This window comes from Kogia breviceps, chromosome X (genome assembly GCF_026419965.1).
Source record: "Kogia breviceps isolate mKogBre1 chromosome X, mKogBre1 haplotype 1, whole genome shotgun sequence".
NCBI lineage: Eukaryota > Metazoa > Chordata > Mammalia > Artiodactyla > Physeteridae > Kogia > Kogia breviceps.
The window spans coordinates 12642240-12664797 of record NC_081330.1 but is presented as its reverse complement, the minus strand read 5'-3'; the positions used below and the strand labels follow the sequence as shown (position 1 = coordinate 12664797).

General features: G+C 42.5%; 1 protein-coding gene across 9 annotated transcripts in view; it reads right to left on the bottom strand.

Annotated features, from left to right (window-relative positions):
- Positions 1–301: 301 nt before the first annotated feature.
- The window catches only part of FGF13 (fibroblast growth factor 13), a 520988-nt gene continuing 498731 nt past the window's right edge, over positions 302–22558 (bottom strand). For all 9 annotated transcript variants that reach the window (XM_059051397.2, XM_067022877.1, XM_067022876.1 and 6 more), the window contains 2 exons: positions 2974–3172; positions 302–1722 (listed from right to left, as the gene is read on the bottom strand). In XM_059051397.2, coding sequence (XP_058907380.1) covers positions 1586–1722; positions 2974–3172 — 336 coding nt within the window. In that variant the 3' untranslated portion in view covers positions 302–1585. The remainder of the gene's footprint in view (positions 1723–2973; positions 3173–22558) is intronic.

Sequence of the window (22558 nt, the reverse complement as noted above, 5' to 3'; positions counted from 1 at the left end):
GAGAAATGAGAAACAGAGAGGGGAAATGACAGTGTGAATGGCAGGGAGGGTACCAGAACATAGGTGTCTTTTGTACAATGCATCATTGAATGGGAATGAGAATTCTTCTTTTCCAATCTGAAGTTCAAGTACAACAACTAGTACAATAACTACACTTTCAAGAGTGTTCGTGTTAATATAAATCTCTAGACTGTAGATTATCTGAGGGCAGTGACCTGATGTACATAATTCAGTGTGTAACTCCAGTTTCTACCACAGTTCACGGCACATAATGGACGCTCAATAAATACACGTTGGAGGATTTTTCTTTGAATGAATATAAAGAGTTTATTCGGTGCGTATCTGGGTATACAACAACAAATATTAAACAACTTTTTTAAAACTTTTTTGTGCACAGGACAGAAAACTGCCTGTACATGCTATGTCCACTTTTGGAACACAGATTTTAACAATTATTAATGCACAAAATCTTACATATCATGCAACTCTATGCCAAGATTCCAACTTTCTTCCATGCAACAGATATGAAGATCTAAATGGAAACCTAGCTAAGTCTTAAACACTTTTCCAGAAGCAGGTATAAGTATATGTTGTTTAGGGGTAACCAGTCTTTTAACATTTCCTTGTACACAATATTCACGCGCCAAATACGATGACAGGAGGACTTATACATACACAGGTAAGACATTTCTTATTTTAACAACACAAAAGACAACATCACAGTTCCACAGTTCCTGTCTTTACACAAGAAGCCACAATAGTAGTTTAACATGATAACACAAATGGAATTAAGAGAAATCTATACTTGAGGATAATCTTTTTTTCTTTAAGTACTCTTTACTGACTGGGGTTGACAACACAACACAATTTCTACGCACAAAGTACAGCACAAGAACTCGATCAGAACACTACGAATGTAAAGGAAAAAACAATGTTGGTAAAGTCACAAGAACACTGTTACCTTGAGCCTGAGGTGCCAATTCAGCTTCAACCCTGAATTTGGTTGAGTTGGATTAAGTGACACAGAGTCAATAGAACCACTGAATTCCAGAAATCATAAAGTTGCGCTATGCCCAAGTAAAGAATACATACGAGTCAAGCATAGATAGAAAACATTAAGCCAAGAAAACAACACGGTCCACAGAATTTTGTTTGCCCCTACAAAACATTGAAGCAGTTAATTTTGTTCTGTTCTGTTTTGTTGTTTGTTTTTGAAGAACAATGGTGGTCTTTTCAATTTTCTTGGTTGGAGAGCAATTTTTTTAATCAGCACTAGTGCTGTGAAATGTTTTTGGTTTGTCTTCCCCAAAGCATGGGTGAGATCATGAGAAAATTGGGCAGTCCTTCTCCCAGATTTAATTCACTCATCATGCTTGGCACTCTTTTTTTGCACAAGCTCGTTCTAAATTATGGGGCGTTTGTGTGGATGAGAAGGAGGTTTGATGGCAGATTAGAGTAGTGAACTCTGCCCTGTTTGTTTGGTAAACGTCATGGACCAATCTGAACTTTTGGGTGAAGGACTGCTAGAATTAACAGCACCTGGAGGTAAGGTTCTGTTACAGAGCCCTTGTTTTGCCCTCACTGGCTACGTTGATTCATTGTGGCTCATGGATTTGCCTCCATTCAGTACGCCGGAGACACTTCTGCTCTTGGTTGGGGTCCCGCTTCCAGATCGGGAGAACTCCGTGAGGTCGTGCAGAGACGGCTCCTTGTACATGGCCACTGCAAGGCACAGAGACACGGCGTCAAAGGCCACCGCACTGGCCCTCAACTTCCCTTCTGCCTACTAGGCTTCCAGGCTGGAGGCCAAACCTGAAAAATGCCGCTTTCAAGGACTCAGTAGAGAGCAGACTGGACCAGATGAAGCAAAATCCAGTCTTGATACAGAAGCGGGTAGAGAATTCTAATGCCTAATTTTTATCACTGATGGTTTTAGATATATGAGAGGATTAATGAAAAATGCATTTAATAAAGCCCTTAGAAGTTTAAGTATGATCTACAGCATGCTGTGCAAGGCAAATATTAAAAGTGAAAACATTTTCAAACACTGCTTTCTCTCAGACTTTAAAATGAAACTCTCCAACACTCTAAGCAGTAGCACAGTTCTTAATGCAATAAACGGGAAATATTGTTGTGCTGTAAATAACAGCCCTGGCTTACGCTTACGGAGCACTTAGAACGTGCCAGATACTGTTGTAAGTGCTTCACGCGTGTGACCTCATTTAACCCACGTGCAAACCCCATGAGGCAGGTGCTTTTATCCATATTTTACAGAAGGAACTTGAGCTCGATTATCTGCCCAAGACTATCCGGTTAGTAAAGGCGGAAGCTGGGCTTTGGACCCAAGTAATCTGGCTCCAGAAAATGTGTTGTCAAAGGGCACTGTGTTGACTTGACTGGATGGTCTGTCCCTCCTGTAAACCGCTCTTCTCTGCCTGGATTTTCTACCGCTTTTCCACCACGTCTCTCTCCTTCTAACGTCCCTACTTCCGGCAGCCCATTCCTATCCCTCACCCTTTCTCATCTGCCACTAAGCTGCTATTAATGATCACAAAACAAAACTATGAATGCATGGAAATTGTTGGGACAATACCGTTAAGCCCTTAGAGAGATAGGCCCAAGGGGCTTTCTGATAAGCGTTAATTTAAGTACGCACACATTTTAGCACCTGTGCTTCTGTCCAGGGATCATTTTGGCATAATTTGGGGTTCTTGGCTCTCTTGAGTTAGCAATTAAGCTATTTCCACATAAGAAAGGTGTTACCACATGCAGATATACTACGGAAAAGTTAAAATCAGGAGATTAGATGCTATTGTCAATGCTTTAGTGTTTTTTTAAGTGTAAAATGTTACTGAATTTTTGTATAAACGCCTTAGTATGGAAGAATTACATTCCACTTTCGAAAGCGTGATAAAGGATTGATTTCAATACCGATACTCATTTAATCCACAGCTGGTATAATATCAAGTTTACCTTTCAGTGGTTTGGGCAGAAAGTGAGCTGCAGGCTTGTTCTTCTTCACATGGTTTCCTTTCATGATCTCTCCTTCTTTGTTCAGACCCAGATACCACCCTCGGCCTGACTGCTGCTGACGGTATATCATTGATGAATATGTCACATAATAATTTTCAAACACCGATTCTTTGAATTTGCACTCAGGTGTGAAATGTTCCTACAAGAAGTAAATAAACAAAAGCTCAATATTTATAGCTATGAATTTCATGGAGAACCATATGGTATTATCCTTCAGGAGTTTAGGACATACTTTGTTAGAGCTTGTTATGACTGATGTTCTATTTTAACAGCAGAAACTATTATCATTGGAAACTAAAACTATATATAACATTTCATGTGATGCTTTAGAAAAGGCCCTAAGTGCAAGTGCTACTGATCAATGATTAGCTCTCTTTGTAACAAGGTAATGGAAAAATTAGAACCAGCCACCTAAGTGTAATGTATTGGAAAAATACAGGAGCCAAAGATTGAAAAGATAAGCATAAAACTCTCAGGGAGCTTTGTTCCCTTTGGGATTAAATATGAGAAAATAAACATCTGATCCTTGTACTTAATTTTCATAGATTATCCAGTTACTATGTACTATAATTTTCAACTGCCCCGGGCTGAAATCTGTGTTATACTGTTACAATGCTGGCTGCCTAGATTTCTAAAGAGATGCTACAGAGAAAGACTGCCTTTTCCTTTTAGATAAACCAAATTGATTTTTTTTTCAGATCATTGGACCTTGACTTAAAAAGAAAAAAAAAATCCCTCATCACCCCATCCTTGCCTTACAGTAACATTTCATACAAATCAATAGAGAAACAAGGAATTTACAGTAATTCTACAAGCAGACATGAGAGAGCAGGCCAGGAGACTTTGAACCCGGCAATGTGATTTCCTGCCATGTACGTGGCCATGTTTTCTTTGGACTTGCCCATACAAAAGAAGGGTTCCTGACCCAATAGACTGTTTTTGAAAACAAACAAAAACCCCCAGAATACCTTCTTTCAAGTTTTGCAATATGTGTATGCATGCAATAAACAGCTATTTAAAATATCCATTTATAAGCAAAGTGAAATGAACAGCAGGTTTTAATCTCTAAGTAATCCATAGCGTAGCAGTGGGTCCACTTGGAGTAAAAGATGATGAGGAAAATGCGAAGTGAGCTACATGTGACAGTGGCACTAAGGAAGCCATTCGATTTGTACTATTTTGCTGAGATATTATCAGGAGTAAGTTTTGATAAAACCCTGAAAAAAAACCCCACCTTGCAATAAAACTATTGCAAGCTTTCTGGACACCTGTCTTTTCTGAATGATGTCTCCATGGTCCTACCTTCCTTCATGTTAGATAGCATTCCAAGCAAAGCACACTATCTGAGCAACAGACAGTGATTCACTATCAGAGAATCACTTCAGCAAAGAGCGACAGATTCCTCAAATGAGGCAGCCTTTTTCTGAAAGTTAAATAATTGAACACTTTTTTCGGGAAATCCACAAAATCTGTTTCACTCAGGAATCTCACTGGTTCCCCCATCTGGCTTCCAGGGTGCACGGATCAGAGTCATCTTTGGGGATAATTTCAGCCTAGGGACATACTTGATAGATCCTCAGAAGATTCACATCAATTCAACCTACTCAAGAAGCACTGTACTTCGAAGGCAACTAGCACGTGGTAGGAACGAAAGTGTCCTTTTTATGGGCTGTGAACGCTCCTCTCCGTAGAATTCTCAACATAGGGAAAGCCAAGGTATGTCTACAAAGAAATCTGACTAAAGCAGTCTCCATGTGTCCTCTAGGGATGAGGACAGTTGTATAGAATGTCGGTTTCGCCTTGCCTAGCGTAAAATGACAACCTGATGTGGCATTTCAGATCCTCCACAATTCAGGGACTTCCCTGGCGGTACAGCGGTTAAGAGGCCGCGCTTCCAATGCAGGGGGGCGCGGGTTCGATCCCTGGTCGGGGAACTAAGATCCCACATGCCGTGTGGTGCGGCCATAAGTAAATAAATCAGTCTTCAGAACTCAGTCGCTACCATGCCTTGTCTCCACCATAGAAGCATGTGTGCCTTTGTGCCTTTACAGACGCCATTCATGTCATTTCTGTACCTCTCTACCTACTGGCTTTCCTCTCATTCCTCAAGGTCTAGCTCAAATATGACTGCCCCTGGAATCATATATGATCTCTCCCAATCAGAACCGATGACACTCATATTTTTTCTCCCGGAAACTCTATCTACATCTCCAGCATGGTCCCGTGACCCAGGCGTGTGCATGCCTTGCTCCAGAAAGCAAAGAATTTGTCTTATTTCTGAAACCGACTTCCATAGCACATAGCAGGCCACTTGGTTACTGCTTACGGGATCTGCGTTGCAGAGATGCAGATCGAATTCGGAAATTCCAGGATTCAGAAGTATCAACCAGCAAAAAGTCTGCAGGGAATTTCCTGAATACCATAGAACGAAATCAGCTGTATATAGAAGGAGGTTGTCATTGCAGGGACAGATCCTGCATGTGTGACTTCGTAACTGTTCAGAATTAACAGATACTACACAGATACCGGCACCTACAACGTGAGGAGGAAAAAACTCGGCAATTGTTACAACTATTGGAAAATGGCAAGGAAGGACTCAATGAACCGAATGCTCTGTCACTTCCTGGCAATTTCTTAGTCATCACCACTAAATTTGGACTCAAGAACTCAGTAGAGAGGGAGGAAAATGAGGCCAAAAAAATAATGTTGAAGCAACCAAAGGAGTGTTCTGTTCTCTGTGTGTGACACTGTCATTTTATCCAGTGCTGGAAGGAACAGGCAGAAGAGGCTTGATTTTTATCAAATGTGGAAAGATGTGAATATCCCACCCGATACAGGAAGGGCCACCAAAGGGAAGAGGGGTGCAGCTGCCTCTCTCTGTCTCAGCAGTGGTCCACAGAAATAACAGTAATTGGATTGGACCCTGACCAGAGAAGCCCTATTCAGAGAATACCAGGTAGACATCTGGCAAGGAATCAATCTCCTTTGACTGACCTGAAGCTGATTATTAGCGCTCTCGAAAAAGGTACCGTAGTGGCCTTGATCCATAGTAGGCACTAAACAGAGGCAGCAGGCATTGTGCTCTGTATTTAATATGCATTAGAGAGATACCTGCTATCCTAATAAATGAATTAAAAAGATGTCAAGCATCCCTTGCACAGCCACTAAGAAATTCTTTGGCATGAATACAAAAGAAAAGGCACTTTATATCTTCTAACCTTTTATGCTTCGATTTCTCTTAAAAGTTGTTTACCTCTCTTGCATATCTATACTAATTTCAGAGGAATAATGTGAGTAAGGTTCAGAGGAATAACTCTGAAAAAAATATAGATATTCAATCTCTCTAAAATCTCTTCTCTGTAATCATCATCTCTATTCCCCTTAAAGTTCAAGGTGAGTTTTTTTCTCAGTGAATATTGAACTTTTTTATCCAAGGAATCCATACTAGTTAGTTACAGTGATCGTATTTTGGGTGACGAATGAAGAATCTACATTTGCAGGATGAGCAGATCCAGCAGCAAAACCTAATGCCTCTCTTTTTTACCAATTTACTCACTATTAAGGGCAAAATAGTTCTTTGGAGGTTGAAATATCACTGACAAGAAGAAAACATTTGAAACCCTCAACATCAGGTCAATAGAGCATATAGGAGAATACTTACAGCTACAAATGGTGATGGTCAGCTGCCCTTATCAGGCAGGACATACCTCCACACAGACTTTGAGAGGCAAGAGAATGAGGCATTAACGCAATCAGTAACATTGGATATATGCGAAGAACCCCCAGATACAATGGTGCGCTACAAAGCACTTTGGTCTAGAACAAAGGCTCTGGACCTGGGTGAACTGCTATCCTCCTTAGGGTCAGAAGAAGCAACAGTGCCTTGAGTTGCCCCTGACACCAAGGGCAAAGTATGGAGGAGATGTGCAGCTCTTTGGCCTCCTGGAGCTGGGGCCAGTTCAGAAGAAGCATGGGCTGTGATGGTGGCTTCTTTGAAGGGAGCCGAGTAAGGGCCTCGTCACTCAGCGGGTGATGTGCAACTGTATCCTCAATAGCCATATCCAAAAAGGTGAGAGCTCAAAAACATCTGTATATCCTGTACGGCATTCCCGTGCCCTACACACATCTACGATACCACAATACACACACCACGACTAAGTGCCTTCCTGATTCAAAGAAGTCATTTGGCAAACATAGGCCTTAATATCAGGTTTTTCATACTTTTGCCCCCTGCTTTCGTATTTTCAGCTATGCTACCAACAGATAGGGTGGCAGCGTTTCACTTGAGTCTGTACCTCAGCAGGCTTTGAGAAGTGCCAGGACTGTTCTGGCCGTGCCACGCGGCATGCGGGATCTTAGTTCCCCAACCGAGGATTGAACCTGTGCCCCCTGAAGTGGAAGCGTGGGGTCTCAACCACTGGACAGCCAGGCAAGTCCCGCCACGACTACTGTAAACGTTTCCTTTGAACACATTTCCCTCAAAAGAAAGCTTTTTTAAATGGGTTGCGCTGATTTCCTTGGATCTCTAGAGCGCAGCGGTGTCCTCAGGTTGTCCATACATAAAATGGCAACACTAAGGTCCTAGACTGTTGAACAAAGCCCGAACATTGAATATAAGCTTTCACATATGTATATGCTATGCCAAGAGCACAAATCCCGGTAGAGGTGAATGTTTCGCAATACATTTTGTTCTATTCACACGTGATATTTTCATTGGCATCACAGAACACCGGAAAACAGTTTAGACGTCGATGAGTGTGAGCATGTAAAGAAACTTTAAAAAAATGAACCTAGTGCAACATGATTTCCTCTTTTCAGCAGGTGCTATAAACATATTATAGCTGATCTACCTCTCCCGTTAATCCTCTCACTTCCTCCTCTTTTCCTCCTCTCTTCTGGCCACATTTTCAGTAGCCTGAAGATCCAATTAATTTAACAATTACTGCCAAGAGCAAGGGTCACTCCTCTAACTCTCAGCCACGTTCTGATGACAATTAATTTTCTAGATTTAAAGTTAGCAGGTTATGGAAGCAGGTCTGACTTGTGTGCGGCAATGATTCCCCATATGCAAATTAAAATTAGATTTTCAGCTCTGTTAAAAAAGAAAACAAAATAGAATCTTTCAAATATGGGGGGGGTGACACTGTAACCACCTATATTCTCTATATAAGCTTCCCCTCTTTTGGTGATTTCAAAATCCAGGATGAATTATTATATTCAGGGTTTTGATGTTCTCTCCCAGGGTATATTTGATGTGAATGAACTTCATTATTACTAAGATCAAAGCGCGGGAAAGGAGAGGTCGGGGAATACGGAATCAATACTTAGCCAGTGCACTGTAGCGAAACCAAATTATAAATTCAGGCTAAACAGAGTTTGGTTTGTTCACTCAGATATCCTCTGGACTGCGGGATACTTGAGGGCAGCTCCTAGCATGGGGCCTGGCTTAGAGTCAATGATCAATATAACTCTGGTGAAATAAATAACAGAAAGAATGGAATATCATAGGAAGAGGACTCGGGAGCTAGCTTCTACGGATCCAAAAAAGGGTTAAACGTGGCGGGGTATGAATAGAGGGCTGCTTTAGAGGAGAGCCTGACAAGTCAGAACTTGCCTGCCGGGGCAGAAAGAGTAGGTGATAAAAGGAGGAAAGCAGTCTACAGATAAATTCAATTTAAAAAACTGGAGAGGGAGGGAGAGAGGGAGGAGAGAGGGAGGGGTGGAAGGGAAGGGTGGAGGGAGGGAGGTGGAGAGGGAGGAAGAGAAAGGGGACCAATAAAGACAAAACTGATGCTGAAGCTGCAAGAATAAAGAGATTTCCTGGTAACCAAGATATAATAAGCATTAGACTGATACTCTTGGTCTTTGGGTCTGCAAATAGCAGACATTGCAACTAAATTCTATTAACTTGATTTTTGTAAAATGGCGGCGGGGGTGGGGGGAACACCTGACCTTACAGGATGGACGAGGAGCTAATGAGATGATGTATGTGAAAGAAGCTCTGAAAATTGTAAAGCTCCATACACGTGAAAGGTGGGATTACTCTGATAATACCTGCCCAGAAAACCAAGGCAAAATAAATAAATTCTCTCTTCTTTTCGAAGTTCTTTTCACCCTGGAATCAATTTCTAAAGAAAGGATCTGCCTGTATGTGTTTTATTAACATGGAAGGAGATAAATTCTGCCAAAAATTAGGACTGCAAATGAATGACACTCGGTGTTCTCCTCCAAGCTTGGTTCCCCGAAAACTGTTTCGCTTTCTTCCATTTGCCATTTTGGTCTGCAGTCGCCTGAAAAGGCTGCAGTGCTTCAAGCCACAGCACTAAAGAAATGAAGTGCTGGGGGCTTCCCTGGTGGCGCAGTGGTTAAGAATCCGCCTGCCAATGCAGGGGACACGGGTTCGAGCCCTGGTCCGGGAAGATCCCACGTGCCGCGGAGCAACTAGGCCCGTGGGCCACAACTACTGAGCCTGCGCTCTAGAGCCCACGAGCCACAACTACTGAGCCCACGTGCGGCAACTACTGAAGCCCTCGTGCCTAAAGCCCGTGCTCCGCAACAAGAGAAGCCACTGCAATGAGGAGCTCATGCACCGCAACTAGAGAAAGCCCATGTGCAGCAACAAAGACGCAGTGCAGCCAAAAATAAATATTTAAAAAAAAAAAAAAGAAAGAAAAGAAATGAAGTGCTGGAAAATGGGCTTCGTGAAATACCATGCCACAAAATGACTCCAAAGTACCCATGCTAACTGGCGACCATTTGTAAAGAAACACAGATTATAATTAAGAATATGCACATGGGACTATTTCTCCTCATATGGTTAGAGTGAAATTTCCTGGTAGAAGCTTTGTATTCCAAGATATCTAATAGACATTTTCATTTACCTTACGTTGAACCCACAAAATAGGGCAGTGGAGTTTTGCTTTTTCTCAACTCTTCACAAACAAAAAATGAAAAAAAAAAAGTTAATGAGTTTGTCAACAGATGCCCTGTTTAAAACAGAATTAGGATGCAGACATGACCACATATTAGCCCTGGGTCTCATTGAGTCCTTTGTATTGGCTTGTTCTGGATTGTTCTGGATTGTCATGTATTTCTGTAGAGCAGTCTCATGCAATGTCAAATTTTACAATTTGTTTTATAAGATACACTGAAATAAGCTACGATAAAGCGGGAGACAAAACAGAAACACCATATCCCTTACAGAGCCTAAGAGGGCTGATTTTGGTTGTGATAAAAAATTACATGATCCTGAGGCCTCACGCAGCTCCAAACCTGGTCAGCAGATACAGTTTGAAATGGAAGTAACTTGCTGAGACTTGTGACGAAGAAGAGGGACAGGCCATACGTCTCCAGGGCTGTACAGCTGGCCCAAGGCAGTGTCAGTCTGACCCAAGCCTTGTGGAAGAATGCAGATTGGTTAAGAATCCAATTAGCAGAAGACGGATTTCATTTTACCTAAGATATGTTACAGAGACTGCGGCCATCATATTATTTTTTTAAATCTTACTAGATTAAATCTTGCTGCTGAACAGAAATCTGTGGAAAAGCATTTTTTTCAACCGAAGAACACTTCTCTAAAGTGAGTAATTCTCTCCAGCTTTGTCTATTATGTGTATTAACTCGTGATGCTGGCTTTTCTTATAAGCAGGGCTGACCTATGTGTTTTGAAAGGGGAGTCAAATATCAGATATGATTTCTAAAAATAAACTTTGCTGTCTTTTGGCTGGTTACTGGAATTAATCTGTGACCATTAGCTAACTATTCTCTGTTACTGTGAAGCGTTCTAATTTGTGGCAAGATTCTTCTGTATAATAACTTCACAGGGGGATCTAAGCCCATCGGCAAGAGAATGACTTTGAAAGTATTTGTAGTCAGTGAGAAAATAAACTTAGTAGGTTGTATCCTTTCAAATAGCTCTTCCAAGCTCCTGTCCAAAAATTCAAAGCCTGGGAACTCTGAAAAGTTTTCCTAGACATCCAACAAACTGTCATGCGAGGGAGAAAGGTTCTTTCTGCACAGATCAATTGAAAAAACTCTGGCAAGGTAGGTGGCCTATTAAAAATAAAATCATACCCACGTGGGCGCATAGCTTGTTCTAGTACTGCAGGCAATTGTGAAGGTGGTAATTCCGATTTGTACTGGATAGCGGTTGTGTTAGATTTGACAGGGTCTGCCTCTGTAGAAGAGAGTCATCTACAATTGCCAGGAGTCTAGTTCTTCAAAGACTTTCAAAGAAGATTTCTTATTTTTTCTCTTGCACAGGTAGGAAAGCAATGCCACTGCTCAGAAGGAAATCACTAATGCCTGCTTTCCACTGCAAACCAGAAAACCTGGAATCACATGGCAGGGTGCAAAGGCCTCATCTATAAACCAAGGATGAGAAAGATGTCGTAGAGGGCTATTGGACTGCCACGTCACATAACACCTGCAAATGACTTCTGGGGATAGGAAATCTTAGAGAGTCCTCTTTCTATGTAGAGAGCACATTTCCACGAACATTTGCCCCTTGAAAGGAGCTAATGAAAGGATGCTTGCGACAGTCACTTACCATGATTCTGAGCAGTAGTACTCAGGGGTAGTCAGTAGTACTCAGGGGTAGTCAATTCACTGAGTTAAGACTCAAATGGAAGAATTCATTCTCAACTACCCCTTACCCCGAGAGCCTAGGCCCCTTTGCGTATCTAACGATCTGACTTAATCTCGAGAGCAGGCCTCTGTACCAGCTTCAGAATGGCCTGAGAGACGAGTTCTACCACCTCACAAGTGAGAAAGCCACAGGAAGGAAGCCCGTAACAAGCCATTCCCTTATGAACTCAATTACAAGTGCGCCTTTCCGCCCAAACAGTCACTGTGTAGACAAGAGCTGTGATGTCAATTCTCTTCTCAATGGTCAGTTCCAACATTGGCTGAAGGTTCAGCCCTTCCTCCTATTCGAGTGCGCTGGCTCTCTGAACACCAAAGAGCTCTGTTCAAACCTGCCTCTTCCACCTTCCAGATTTCTGACTTTGGGCAATTGACCTGGGCTCTGATCTTGCATCTCTAAGAGGAGAACAGCAGCACGCGCCTCCCAGGCAGGACCGCAGAGGGCACGGAAAGCAGCTAGTGTACGCGTAGGTGCTCACAGACTGCGGGATCCCTTGCCTTGACTTAATTTCCTGTTCATGTGACAGCAAGGAGAATGCAGCCCTACCCGACTCCCAACTTGAGACTGGTATGAAAACTAGTGGTTGTCAGTGCAAACAAACGGAGAAGAGAAGCACCTTTCCAGTTCACAGAGAGGTTCATGTTACACGTTAACTGTATGGGTGAGGATTGCTTTCCTTAGTGATTCCTTTGCAAGGGTAACAATACATGAGGTCTTAATTTGGGGCTTAAAATATCCTAGGATTCTAAATGTGTATCAGTGAACCCACATGATATTAAAGAGATTTGTGAACTAATCCAGTATTAATGGCCCAAATGACATCTATATGTCTCATTTTAATTATTATGCCACAAAAGTACAACATTATAATCTCATTTCTTTTGTTCTAAACCAGTGTTTTGCTAGTTCTACTTTCATAATGCAGGTTACTAATAACAACAATACTGAAAAATCTAATAGTACCTTATGTTTAAGCAGTGCCTACTTTTAAAGTTTTCTACAACTGCTTAAACAGTTTTGGCATTCGAATGAGATAAGGGACAGTTTAATAATGATGATGATAAGAAATGTAATGATTACAATGGATTTGGTAGACCTTTTCCTTTTAACAGTTGAAGAAATGAAACCAGAGATATTAATATACTGGAATCTGGCTTTCACACTTTCTTTTAGAGAAAGAATCCAGAGCAGGGAAGCAGCTCCTTCCAGAGGAAGCTGAAATCTGTTTAAGGTAGCTGCTGTTGACACGTGAGAGACCCTTATTTTCAGGCAACCTGATCTCTAAGGGCTGAAAAACACCGAGGACCCAGCAGTGCTAACTGGCCCTGGGCTGCAGAGGGAAGGAAGAGCTCTAACTCAAGAGTACAAGCCAAGCCTGCCACTGGCTTCTCCACCAGGCCAGGCAGCTTCCCATGGATCTTAAGTAAATGTGTCCATGGAACATTCTCCTAGCTCATGCCATGAAAACTTCATTCTTCTACTGCAAAATATTCATCTCTGAATCTCAGCACGCTTGGTTTTTGTTTTTTTTTTTTTTTCCCCAGGGGCCTCTCTACACTCGCAGTTTTTTTTTTTTTTTTTTTTTTTTTTTTTTTTTTGCGGTATGCGGGCCTCTCACTGTTGTGGCCTCTCCCGTTGCGGAGCACAGGCTCCGGACGCACAGGCTCAGCGGCCATAGCTCACGGGCTTAGTTGCTCCGCGGCATGTGGGATCTTCCCGGACCAGGGCACGAACCCGTGTCTCCTGCATCGGCAGGCGGATTCTCAACCACTGCGCCACCAGGGAAGCCCTACACTCGCAGTTTTTAGGGGAAGAACCCAGAGCAGTTTTACTGAAACTAGGCACAGAGGTGGGTAACCGGTTAAACAGCCTAATCAGAGTCCTGCATATGTGCATACGCTCGCAATAGAGACAGACAGACCGACAGACAGCCGGGGGTGGCAGACAAAAAGAGAACAAGAAGTGAACACAGAGAAAGTCAACGTGATGATCTCTTCTTTTTCCCAATCCTGTAATCCTGTGGCCTTGGAGGAGCGCCTGCTGTTCCCCACCCCGTAGGAGGGGGGAGGTGGGGAAGTGAGCCACAGGTTGTTCTTCTGTTAGCGTCTATAGTTCGTATCGAGAGAGGAGCCTGATAAACGAGTAAACCTATTTCTTCCTAGAGATTCTCCTATGTGTAATGTACATCCATCTCTGAAAGAGAAGAAAAAGGGAATCCAGGTCTTTCGAGAAACTCAGGATGAGTGCAAAGTTCACTAAAATAAGATACTTTGAGATATGAACGTTGCTACCATAAAGTGAATTATATTTTCCTAAGAGGAATGTAATGCTCAGATGTGTAGCTGTGGTGCAGTAAACAAGCCAACAGTTCCCTATTTATGACCAAAACGTGGTCACCTGTGATGCCGTTTAATATAAACATCACCCGATGATATTACGGTTAGGGAGAAACCCCTGCAGGGAAGCCTGAATTCTAAGAACGCAACGCTTTACAGGAGTGTTTAGACCGAGTATCCAGCTACAATTCATAAATGAGCTTTTGAAAGCTCAGTTTCAATTAAATTTGGTCTGTTCTAGATTTCCTGAAATACCGCAACATTTCTAGATTAATTTTTAAAAGGGTTTTGATGACATTCAATTTTGAGATAGGCAAATTACAGTTCTTTATCAAAATATGCAATTTCAATTTTCAAATATTTGTTGCCTTAAGTATTACCGGAGTTTGAAAACACAATGCAAGAATATAATATAAACTCCGAGGATATATCAAAATAGTTAATACTTCATAAGCTTTGCACAACCATGACCTGTTTGCAATAATCTTCAGCTTCCATTTTCAACAGTGTAGACTGTTAAAGCATTTGCACGAGAATGCAAAATACATAAATTATCCCTGCAGGGAACACTTAAAACTTAAGGTAATGATATAGCATAGAAGTGACTTCAAAGAACTCCAACAAAATAACAAATAATTCTACAGCCACCCTTTAAAATGCTTATTATTCTGTGTTACCAGTGATCTTGACCACTAAAATCCCTCTCTTTACAATTATATTCACGTTATCAATTCTTACTTTGTTCTTTTACCATCAAGCTCTTACAGCTGGCCCTGAAAATTTGCATGCTGTAAAAGCTGAACTAGACAGCTAGTAGAGATGAATTCCCCAGCTATATCCATGCTGTGAACAGAACCATAACACCCCCTTAATATATCTTATCATTGCACTTTTATACTAAACACGCATCCAAATCAAGTCCTATTTTTTACATTCCTCCTGTTCAAAAATCTTTTAATGGCTCCCTGCTGCCTACAGGATAAAAATCCAAACTCCCTGGCCTGGTGTTCAAGGCCCTCCACAATCGAGCACATGTGTTCCTACAACTTTAGCATAAGATTCCTCCAATCCAGCCAGATTGGAGAAATAAGGCCAGGACCAAAAGGAGCAGAGATTTTTCTTATGAATGGAAAAATATCTCCTCCAAACCAATTAGTGTGTTTCGGAAGCTGGGATATTCACTGTGATTAGAGAGAATTACTGGGTCACGGGGAATACACAACTAATCTCTCTTGAGTTGCTTTCGTAGGCTCTGCATCCTTCTTAATTTTTTAATTCAAACAAACGCCTTGCACTTCTGGAACATCCGAGCAACCTCATGTCATGGTTCCACGCACTGTGACTTAGCAGGGGCTGCCCCGGGGTATGCAATTCTCTGGGGGCCACTTGCTAATGGTCGGCGGCACCTCTTCCTTTCACGGCACACGGAGGAAAAAGACTCAAACGTCAGCATGCCAGGAACCTCCAGGCTCAGCTTCGGCTGGAATGCAAAAACACTTTACAATTGATTATTTCTGAAGACTTTTCACAGTATCGAGGAAGAGGGTAATGAAATTGTATCTGAACAGAAGGAAGCTAAATTATTTATCTCATACTAATTTATACCAGATGGCTGGTGATGAAAAATCTATACTGGCAAATCTGCTGTATATATTACTTTAAAGATAGTCAAGGGGGCTAAAACTTTAAATGGCCACAATACATTTGGATTTAGTTTTATGGCTTCTATCGATTCTATACGTAGGTTCTTCTACGTGCACGTGATTGGGACATGATAAATCGTATCACCAAGTCATTAGAAGCTGCATCGTCTATTCATGAATTACATCAGCAGTTGGATTGCTTCTCTTTTTTTAACCCGCAGAGAGAACACATTTGGGATGTTGCCACACGAGGGTGCCTACTATACCCCTCTGCATCAGGAGGGTGCAGACGACACTCCTTCCCCGAGAGAAAGAGAAGGAGATGGCCCTTCAGCGAGATCACAGTCCTCAGAATGAAACTCCCTCACTGAGCTTCAGGCAGAACAGGTTAAATGCTGACTTCCGACTACAATAAAAAGTTGATGACTGGAAGGGACATAGGGTGTACCAGATGTACATCCTTTTCCTTTTCGGCCCAAGTTATGTCTCCTGGGAGAGGGTTGTATGGGTTCAGCATCCATTTTGGGTCTGTCAGGGATCCATTTCCTCTCTGCTCTGAAGCCCACCACTGGAGAAAGCCCACCCTTGTTCTTTGGTTGACTCTCATATGCCAATTGTTCAGGAAAGGATAGAAGACATTCAGTTACACGTGCTGGTTCATATCAAACAAACCACGTTCACATGAGCCTAGCTACTCGATACTGTTCTCCCGGGAAAGCAGGTAAAACTTCTGGCCCCGGAAAGGAATTGGTTTGTGTACAGAATCCCAAAGTATGCTTCGCCTAGTGAATCAGAGCTTCTCTGAACAACATCTCTATATGATGTTTATTATTTTGCAGAATGTGCAGTAGCATCTCTGGTTGACTTACGAAGACCGATTATCTTACGTAATTATGGGGGTTATTATATGCCTTCAAGTCAACAAAGAGTTTTTCAGTGGCTATCACGTGCACCATTTTTCCTAAACTAGGTGCCGATACTCGTGGTGCTTTAGCACTCTGGGGAGAGCAGTTGCTGTCCCCCAACAGCTCTCCAAAGAGCACTTCCCAAGCTGCAGCCAGAACTCATGCAATGCCCCCAAGTGTGTTCTTACGGTGAGAGACAACAGACCAAAACTGAGTTCCACAGTCTATTGCGGCCAAGCGAGATACAGACCTACTGTGGGTGAATATCTTCCCACTACGATAACCTGACTGAGCATTTATTCCATTTGCAAAGGACTCATTTAGTAATTTCATCTGTTACAGTTAAGTGTCCTGCTGTCAGCAGCAGCAGCAGCTAAGCATTTACCAATCTCTGAAAAAGTATGAGCATCCCAGGTCAAGGTATAGATTAGAATGGTAATAGCTTATGTTGAAACCTAAAAACAAATCCTTCAGAATCACATGAGAATGATCCACGTTGCCACTGTGATATTACCTAAAGGAACATAGAACCCGTACATCCTATGACTAGCCAAACTCGAGTTAATTTAATCATAGTAACTGCAAGTGATACTGTATACCATCTGCCAATAGAAGATACTAAGGCTCCATTGTTAAATCACTGTCCTGCACGGCGAGGTTACTAGTACTCCCATCACCAGCAACAATATGCTGTAAACACACTTTGCTGTCTCTGAAGTTATACTTTCTGCAATTCTGATTTATTGAAAGCTTGCTTTCAGAAGCCACATATTTGCAGAAAATCATAGGGAAAAGGCATGAACAGGGGGGCTGTGAGCTAAGTGCCCAGAATGAAAGACAGTACGAATACTCTTTTGAGTGAACACTAACAGCTTCAAATCTCAGAGCTTTGGGGGTGACTCCAGAGGCCATGCCCAGTTGTCAGGGACTTTGCTAATTTTCTAGCGTTACAAAGAACCAGGAGGGGACACATCAAACGGATGTGACGCCATCAGAACTTCGGTGTTTAACTCTGCGCCAACACATCAAATTACCAGTGCGGTTCCAATGAGAAAGCAGAGGCGGGTGTATACACAGCAACCCGTCACTAAAGGACAGACGTAAACACAAAGTCGCTGTGAGAGCTGCTGCAGATTACATCTTGTCTTCTTAGCAACATTAACTCTCCGTTCTTTTAAATAGTCTTAATGTTTATCCAAAGTTGCTTACTGTATTTTGAGTGAGCAATAATAGGTTCGATTTTCCCAGAGCCTGAGTCACAGCCTGGTAGTAAATTAGCTGCTCAGGAAGGTGTGTTACTTCCTTGAGGCCACTGAGCCATCACCTAAGGCATTAAGGCGAGCTTTCGTTTATGAAGATGCCACTGACTCACTTCAGCAGGAGTTGTTTTTCCTGCACTGCTGATGCCCCGAGTTAAAGGAATGTACTCGTTTTTCTCCCTCCTTGTAGTATGGATGGGATGGACTGGGCTAATGACACATTCCTGTCAACTGCACTGTGACCCATGGAGCAAATGCCCACGATGTTTATTCCGCAGCTGCAGAACAAAGCAAAGTCCACGAGGGCTGGGGGAGACCGTAGATTCCTCGATAGCATCCTCTAATTGACTGTGTTAGTGGCCACTAGTGTCATAAAAGCCACCCTTGTAGTAAAACGATAATTTACCACATGAGGCAAATCCTGTCGCTCCTCTACTCAACACCCTCCAATGGCTTCCCTTCTCACGAATCAAAAGCAAAGTCCTTACCTTGGACAATAAGATCATATGTTATCTGATCCCAGTTATTGATACACTTCTCTATTCTTGTCTCTCACTTGCCCCCCCCCCCTTTTTTTTTTAAACTTTATGTCAGTTACACTGGCTTCCTAGCTTGTCCCTTGAACACACCAAGCATATTCTCACCTAAGGGCTTTTTTTTTTTTTTTTTTTTGCGGTACGCGGGCCTCTCACTGTTGTGGCCTCTCCCATTGCGGAGCACAGGCTCCGGACGCGCAGGCTCCAGCGGCCACGGCTCACGGGCCCAGCCGCTCCACGGCACGTGGGATCCTCCCGGACCGGGGCACGAACCCGCGTCCCCTGCATCGGCAGGCGGACTCTCAACCACTGCGCCACTAGGGAAGCCCCCCTAAGGGCTTTTGAATTTGCTGATGCCTCTGTCTGGAATTTTTTTCCTTTAGATGTCCACCTGAACCCTTCCTTCCTGTCCATCAAATGCCACCTTAACAGAGAGGCTTTCCCTGACCACCCTATATGAAAGCTGCCCCTATCTCTCAGCATGCCCTGTCCCCCTAACCCTGCTTGTGTCTTCTGCAAAGCAAATTATGTATGAATTTGTTTACATCTACTTCTGTCTACCCGCTCTAGAACATAAGCTCCACGAGGACAGGGACTATGCCTTGTCCATTGTTGTATTCTAGTACTTGGAACAGTGCCTCAAGCTCTGTATTCACGCCATACAAATTTGCTAAATGGATAGATGGATGGATTCTGGTGGCGTGATAGATCGAAGGGACAAGTTAGTCCAGATTATTAAGGTCTCTGCATAAGTATTAAAGAATTAATTTGTCATAAGATGATATTTTGGCTCCTTTGAGGTACAGTTATTGGGGCGTTCATTTTCACTGTGGCTATGAACTGCATTATGATTATAAACCAGCAACTCTACCCAGAGAAACAAAATAAACCTTTACTAACATTCTTTTGAACTATACATGAAAGCCTATTCATAAAAAATGATAGGTCAAGATGAAAGGAAATAGCTAAAGAGAATAATACCTTTGAAAAGTATGCCAACAGGTAATTAATCATTGAAAGCAGCAAATCCTGATGGCTAGTAAATTTCAAGGGCTTATCTTGTAACGTATGAGAGTGCAACCTTCTCCTTAACATATTAGAAATGTCAGTTCATTGCACTGAACAAAAGAATAAATGAAGAATATGTCTTTCCCAAGAAGATGCTATTATTTTTGATGATTTCATTAAAATACATTAAATAATAAAGATTAAAACACTAAAATATCAAGAAAAGTTTAGCTAGGGCCCTAGTGCTTCACTCTGATGTGTTTTTCATGGGGGTTTAACGCCTGATATGACTTGTGCTTACCTTGCCCCGTGTAGAGCACAGGCATCTCAGACTGAACAGATGCAGTGTAGAAGGGTTCACACCTCATTTCCTTGCCCTGGACCACATTCTGCCTTCCACTTACCACAACAAAGATAACGATTTGTGAAGAAAGAGGGATGTTAAAGAAGAAATAGATGCCACAACTTGCTAATTAAGTACAACGGGATAGAAAAACCACTTCAGTGCCACACTTTAGATGTTGCTCAGAGCAGGGAATAATTCGGAAGGAAGCACAGTGAAGGAGAAAGAAAAAAGGATGGTTTACTTGTGAATACACTTTGCAGAAATAAACATGTACATTTGTCAACAGCAGTAAATGCAAACCTTACCACTATTCCACTCACTGGATGATTATAGGAGACTATGGACTCAGAAGGAACTTTATCTAACCAAATGTCTGGGATGGTTTTCCCAGCAGTAGAGGTTCAGGGCCCTGATCCAGGTGTAATGAAGAGGTTTGGCTGTATTCCCTGTGAGATAGTCTCTTTGGGATATAAACTAACGGACTAGATACTGGAACCTTAGAAAATAAGGCAACATGCATATTAGGCCTCTAGCTGTTCTTTCCATGGAAACTGGTTTTTAAGATACGCTCAGTTCAATCAAACATCTTGGCCTGTTGATTTTGACACACAGGGAAAAGGAAAAGTGGATAAACAATCTTAACTAAAGGCTAAAGGCAAACAGCAGCCCAGAACTGTCATACTTTCCACTCTCTTCTTCATTTTATGTTCTACATCAAGGCAACTTTGCGCACTGGTTGAGAAAATAGGTTTTCAAGTCAGACAGTGGCCGAGCACAAATTAGAACCCAGGTCTGTCTAACTTGGGTAACTTTGGGCCAGTACTGTAACCTCCGGCCTTAGTTTCCTCACCCTTTAAATGGGAAAGATAATTTTCTTCATAGGGTTGTTGGAAGGATTAAATAGGTTAAGATTTGTACTAGGCTGCCTAGCCCATAAGAAGGAAGAGAATTTTCTAAAGCAAATGCTTTACATTCAGGAACAAAGGGTACTCGACTGCAGGACACTGGCGTTCATATAAGGCGCCATTACTCTGCGCCTGAATAAAACACCGGGGCAGTGTTGGCCGCTAACAAAGCCGTGTCGCTCCCCTGTGCGGACCGGAGCGGGGCTGACAATCAACTCACGCCTGCGGTCAGCATCACATCTGCTTCGGGATGGTTTAGGCGTTTGGTTCTGAAAATGGGGTGGTGGCAGGTACCGAAATCCTGTGAACTCATTTTTGGGGTAAAGCCGGTTTTTCTTTCTGTCCTTAACCAGTCGTCCTTCGAGCAGACGTTAGGATCCTCTCCCTTCAAGAACTGAAACAACAGCTGGTAAACATCTGGCTAAGAAATCCCTGGGGGATTTCTCTGGATATGCTCTTCCACTCCTCCGCTCTTTCTCAGCTTTTGAGGAGTGAAGCCGCTTCTCCTGTTGCCAGGCAATGAATTCCAAGAGCTTAATTTGGTTAGTGACTACTAAAAATGCATCTCCTTCTAGTGCACCTTCTGGCCTACATCCTAGTTCCTGGGCCTTTTTTGTTGCTTTGTCAATGCTGACGTCTAAAATTACTGTTCAATGCTGCGCTGCAACGGCGATCTGTTCATCGTGGTCTTCCTCTGCTAGGGGTCGGGTATTAGTGAAAAGGGGACCTTGAGTGGGCACTTGATGATTGTAATTAACAGTTCAAAGTCTGTTCCTTCCATTTGACTCTAAGCTCAGAGAAGGCAGGGGCTGTGTTAGCCAAGTGTCAGGCTATCAGTGGATTATTGCTTGGATGGATGGATGGATGGATGGATGGAAATATATATACTATAGGAATCTATTATGAAAGGAGTAGAAGGGCTAAAGATTAAAAAAAGAGCAAGAAACATATTTATTCAGGATCTTACTAACTGGCTAAAGGAAAACAAGAGGAGCTGAGACTGGGTGTACAATTTGGTGAGACAATCGATCAATAGCAGGTGGAAAAAGTGAAGAGAGAAAGGGTTAAGATGTGCTAAGGAGGGGCTACCAGGGTTGATCTGTGAGCGTGATAGTTACTTGAGAGGGAAACTAACTGCCTTTTAGGGGCTGCTATCCTAAACAGATTTTAGCCGATCAGTATCGATATTACATAATGACGGGGTGAAAGGATAATTATTTAGTATCCAATCAAAGGATGTGTAACTTTCAAGCATATGGGTCTAATGTGTAATTAATATGAAAGTGTAATGATGATGTTGCATCCAACCTGAGGTTCATATTTGGAGCTCAACTGCTACTATTAATGCTTTGCATCTGTTCACAGCACATATGTTGTTATGCTACCTCTATGTTTGGGGGCTGTCACTGGAGAATGCACACCTTCTCTGGGGCCACTCTCGCATGTGGGGGTCATACCTGCTGATCCTAGGATACTTTATTCATTCACTCAGCAAACATTTATTGAACACCTGCTACATGCATGAAAAGTGGAGACACTAAGCTAAGCACTAGGGCTACAGAAGTGGACGAGACATAGCCGTTTTCTTCTCTTTTGGAATTTACAGCCCGGTTCAAGAAACAAGAGAGATAAATGTGCAAGTACTGTTGGCAAGGTGAGTACTGAAGTAGGAGTAATCACAGTACACTATGAGATCTTGGAGGACACACAGTTAAGCTATCTAGTCAGGGAAAGAGTTGCAGTTTGGTAGACCCAAGGTTCAACAGCCATTTTATCCTGAGGGCCACTAGATAGGCTCAGTCACAACACTGGATATTTGATAACAGAAATGGCCGACATTTACTGAACGCTCACAGGATGTCAGTAACATGCACAGGGCTCATCCTATGGAATAGGAGGAAATCCCATAGGTGTTGGGAGGAAAAAGGGCAGAGTTGCCTTGG